Source organism: Palaemon carinicauda, chromosome 30, assembly GCF_036898095.1.
Source record: "Palaemon carinicauda isolate YSFRI2023 chromosome 30, ASM3689809v2, whole genome shotgun sequence".
In the NCBI taxonomy this organism is placed as follows: domain Eukaryota; kingdom Metazoa; phylum Arthropoda; class Malacostraca; order Decapoda; family Palaemonidae; genus Palaemon; species Palaemon carinicauda.
The window spans coordinates 72923796-72928795 of record NC_090754.1 but is presented as its reverse complement, the minus strand read 5'-3'; the positions used below and the strand labels follow the sequence as shown (position 1 = coordinate 72928795).

The 5000-nt window shown below is 39.7% G+C and overlaps 1 protein-coding gene across 1 annotated transcript in view; it reads left to right on the top strand.

The window, feature by feature from the left end:
• Positions 1-5000, top strand: part of LOC137623285 (uncharacterized) — a 426454-nt gene that overhangs the window by 133277 nt on the left and 288177 nt on the right. The window contains 3 exon segments of the mRNA XM_068354064.1: positions 1-1145; positions 3077-3699; positions 4336-4699. The exon segment at positions 1-1145 is cut by the window's left edge and continues 215 nt beyond it. Coding sequence (XP_068210165.1) covers positions 1-1145; positions 3077-3699; positions 4336-4699 — 2132 coding nt within the window.

Genomic DNA, 5000 nt, shown 5'->3' with positions numbered 1-5000 from the left:
GGGCTCGCCCTTCTCCGAGGGCATCGCCCACTAGCATCCTGAGTGTTGACAGGAGAAGTCTCAATACACCTCACAGCTCCTTCATGAGCACACCATCCCCAAGATGTTCCCCAAGGGCATCTCCCAGAGCTTCCCCCAGAGCATCCCCGAGAGCGTCCCCCAGAGGTTCACCCAGGGCGTCTCCGAGAGGATCACCTCGATGTTCACCCCGTTCTGGTTCTCCGAGGTCGTTTTGCTCTCGCCCTTCGTCGCCTCTCGCAGGGTGCGATCGAGGTAGCCCAAGAGTGCCGTCACCGAGAGCAGCGTCGCCCATTCATTTTGTGCCTCCCCCGCTCCCTTACAGTGACCCTGAGATCAGATTTCGACCTCAAGGGTTCCGTCAGCTGGGGTTGGTCATAGGGGATGGTATATCTCGCGGAGTGGATGATGGCAAGGGTCGTGGTGGTGCTGTCGTTCGTTGTGGGTTGGGTGTTGCCCCTGAGCCGTCCAGGACAGGTATAGGTGGAGGTGGGAGTGGTAGTGGTGTTGGTGGTTATATTGGTATTGGGTTAGGGGAAGAAACCCCGATACCCCCGTTCACGCCTTCGCCATTCGCGACAGCCCGGAAAGACAATAGGTTAGATTTTAATTTAGATGTTAGGACTGACGTACGATTAGATAGTAAGAGAACAATGTTCTTTCCTAAAACTCCCAGAAACGGGACCAACAACAATAACAGTAACAGCAGCAGCGCCAGCAGTAGTGCTGATGACCGGTCCAGGTTGGCTTCAAGTTCGAGTGAAGTGACGAGTGCAACCACTAAGAGCCCCAGCCCTGGCATGCATGGCAGTGGCACATTAGGTAGCACTTCACTGGACAAAAATAGAGACAGCAGGAGGTCTCCAGGAGGCCTTGAGAACAGAAGTATCATCAAGGACGAGTCGAAGAGAGACATTCTGAGGGAGCAACGTGACAAGGATGAGAAGATCAAGGAGGCCAAAAAGGAGATGTCGACCAGAAGAGTCTCTTGGGTGCCAGGCGTTACTGATAATGCCCCCGTCACAAGAGATAAGCCTGCTTACAAGAGGAGGCACTCTTCGGTTGTCAGGTCAAGTGAGGTCAACACTTTCCAGCGGCAAAGGTCATTTTCACTGGATAGTCAACAGGTATGTACCCTTTCTATTTTCTTTCACGATTATATTGTGTGATCTGTATGTGTGTCATTTTAAATCCTTGCTGGTGTACTTGAACTTTGTCATCATGTTAAAGCTTTATGTTAGAATTTAGTATCTACAGTAGTTGCTGAATGCTTATTTTTTTTCTAATGATATTAATGCATAGAATAGGTACTAATTTATATTAAGAGCAAGGACATAGATATAACATAAATTTAGTTAAAGTAAATCAATTGGAAGGAATTATCCAAAGATGAAAAATTTTCGTCCAGCCAAATACATAATGTTATTTTACTCAGTAATTTTATGTTAGTAGAAAGTGTTAGTGTTGCACTTGGAAAAGTTGGTCAGCATTTTCTATAGTCTTTCTTATGTTTTAGGTCAATTACTTCTAGCGTCCATTTGACCCGATGGCTTATACTTAATTCTGCAGTAATTTAGTTTAGTCATAAAGTTGAATGTGTTTAGGTCAAAATGGCTAAGAACCCCTTCTGTACTTCAATTATTATTATTAGTATTATTATTATTAGTTATTATATTCTGAGCTGGCTTTCGGTATTATTATTATTATTATTATGATATTCTGAGCTGGCTTTCGGTATTATTATTATTATTATTATGATATTCTGAGCTGGCTTTCGGTATTATTATTATTATTATTATTATTATTATTATTATTATTATTAATATATTCTGAGCTAGCTTTCGGCAAATAAACTGTTCATATGTTATGAAAAACGAGATTCAAGAGAAAATAAAATAAAACTGATAAAGGTAGCAAATGAGAATAGAAAAGTACAAAAATGTAATCATAAAATATTAAGTTGATCAAAGACAAGCAAGGTAATTAGCAGAACCTACTTTACATCACATTGTCTTTGTGAATTTACAGTGTGCATTGCTGCAGCAAATGATGTTAAAATATGAAATTTAAAAAAAAAAAAAAATTCAAATTGTTGTTATATTTGGGATAAGTCGGGAAAGTTATAAATCACATTTTGTTTTTACCAAATCCTCATGGACCGAAGCAATATCTGTTCAGTACTGTTTTGTTCCTTAAGGATGAGTATGATAACCTTTGATTTTTTTTCTTCTATTTTTGGAGAAGTTGGAAAGTAACCTTTTGAAATTTAGTTTGAATGTGACAAAGCAGAATGAAATTATCTGAATTGACTCTTTTAATGTTTTAAGTACAGTTTAATATCAAGTTCAATGAATATAGTTTCAATTGAATCTTAAAACAATGTAGTGTAACTATATTAAATTATTATAGAATTGGGCCCTTTTTACTTGAGGAATAATTTAGTGTAATTAACTTAGAAATTCATAGATTTATCCGTATGTAATACTATCACAACAAATATTGTAATATTGTTTTTTAGTATTTAGAATTTTATTGTAATTATTGACATGTTTTTTTAGCAGCTGGAAGTAGGTGAAGCATGATGCTATCTAATAATAATGTTTTCCCCATCATAGTTGTCAATCAGATAATTATGTTAAACTTTCACTCACAGTTTAAACCAGGTTATTAAAGTCTTGCCATATGATTTTTCACTTTTTCGTTAACAAAAGTAAGTGTTGTCTTAATTAGGAGCACACCCATTGATAATTATCGGAGTTTATTTTGCACTTAATTTTCATACCACATTTTCTGTATCGTCTTTGTTTTTACTTTACTTTAAGGGTTGCTTTTCTGGTCCATTACTGCAGGGGAACCCTACTCTCTACAGGACCTTACATAATTCATTTTATTTCATACATTCCAAGTCATTCAGCATTTCACACCGCATATTGCCAGTTTATTGTCAAATCCACATTATCAAAGCTCTTAGAAAACAGGAAAGTCTTCACGATCAGTTAAGAAGCAGCAGCAATTTTAGTCCATTATTAATACTAATTTTCTCCTCTTCTAAATGCAGCAAGTGAGGCTTTCAATGCCCGGTTCAGCTTCATGGCTGGTGGTGCCTCGGCCCGTCATTTCGACGGAGAACAGCACGACCCGTTTAGCGGAACCGCGCGGGGAGAGAGATCGTTCAGAACCGCGCTACTTCACTTTCTCCGACGTCCATCCCTGCACTTGGGACGCCAACATTGGGGGCCCAAGTCAGTCAGGTACCACTAGGGCAGCCGGGCCTAGGGGCACTGACAAACACGTATCCTCAGGGGCGGCATCGGATCCATCTAACACCAGGATCTTGGTTCTCAATCCGGACGTCCCTAGGGAACGTCTGGTGACTTACACAAGTGCTGAAGGAGCGAGGCTCACGTTCGCCGACTTATACACGAGGGATTATTTGTACACTCTGCCGGTGCTGTTCCTAGCAGCTGCCAGGGGTAATTCGGCCATCACTTACTTGCTCCTGAAGTATGGGGCTACTCCGTCTGTGACGGATGCCCTTGGCAATACTCCTCTCCACGTTGCTGCCTGTCAGATGAACGTTGCTTGGGAGAGCGTCTTGGACCTTTTGGAGTTTGGGGCGCCCATTTCCAAGCCAAACAGCGTTGGCAACAGAGCTCTGGATTTGCAACCAGCCCTAGTCAGGTAATGGGATTATCACCCTGGTATTTATTTTTTGTAGTGTCTCATTATGTGTGTAATAGATTTTTCAGAAATATCTCTAATGGCTTCTTGAACGTTTTTCATATTTTCTAGGTTTTAGTTTTAGAGGCCACTTAATAATACAATCAATGTTAGGAGATTTTAAAAACAGGCTTCACTTTAGGAAAGGTTAAGTTGTAACCAGTTATGTATATTGATAAGAATATAATCTGATGAAAGATTAGAGGAAGAAATTGTTTATATTTTTTTTCAAAATTATTTGATAAGTATCTTGATTTCTTTTATTGATAACCTGAAGTTCTCATGGCTATAAATCTTGTAACTTTGGAAATAGAGTGCCATGCCCTGAAAATACAACTTAATAGTTATTTTTATGAAAACGTAGGCCTATTGAATGAAAAATGAGCAGGCATATAATCAATTTGCAACCATTTATCTCATGTTAATGGTGGATTTAATATAATAATTTGTTTTATGTTGGAATAAATTCTCCTTTTTTTACTCTCATGGTGAAATGACAGCCCTTTACCATAAATAGAAATAAAAAACTAGTGTATTTTTTTCGAATTGTTCACGAATCTTGACATAGGAACTAAGTGACTTTGTTCTCATACACAGATTACAAGAGCAGTTAGTCCTGGACTGCTTTGCCACGTTCGAACCCCCAGTTAGAATAGAGCCAGATCCCGTGACTTCATCCAACAGGGACTTGGCTCAACCTCCCGTCAGGCAACCTTCCAACCTACTGCGTCGCCTACAGGGCGTTGCAAATAGAGACAAGGGCGGGGCAGGGAGCACTACCATAGTTACTTCGAGTCTCCGAGGGAGAGCAACCGGCGGACGCACTGGCACACTTCGAGGGGATAAGGATGAAGATGCCAGCACGTCCTCCGCAGAAGCTACGCATCTGCAGTCTTCTGGCAGTGTCAGAAGTCGTGGTGGTACGTCCGGTCATGGGCATGGCAATGACTTTAGGAGTAAGGTACGTTGAAGTTGTTGTTTTCAGTAGTTGATGCATTGGTACACTATATATATATATATATATATATATATATATATATATATATATATATATATATATAGATAGATAGATAGATAGATAGATAGATAGATAGATAGATAGATAGATAGATAGATAGATAGATAGATAGATAGATAGATAGAGAGAGAGAGAGAGAGAGAGAGAGAGAGAGAGAGAGAGAGAGAGAGAGAGAGAGAGAGAGAGAGAGAGAGAGAGAGAGAGAGATAATGTGTATATATATAGATATATTCATATCATTATG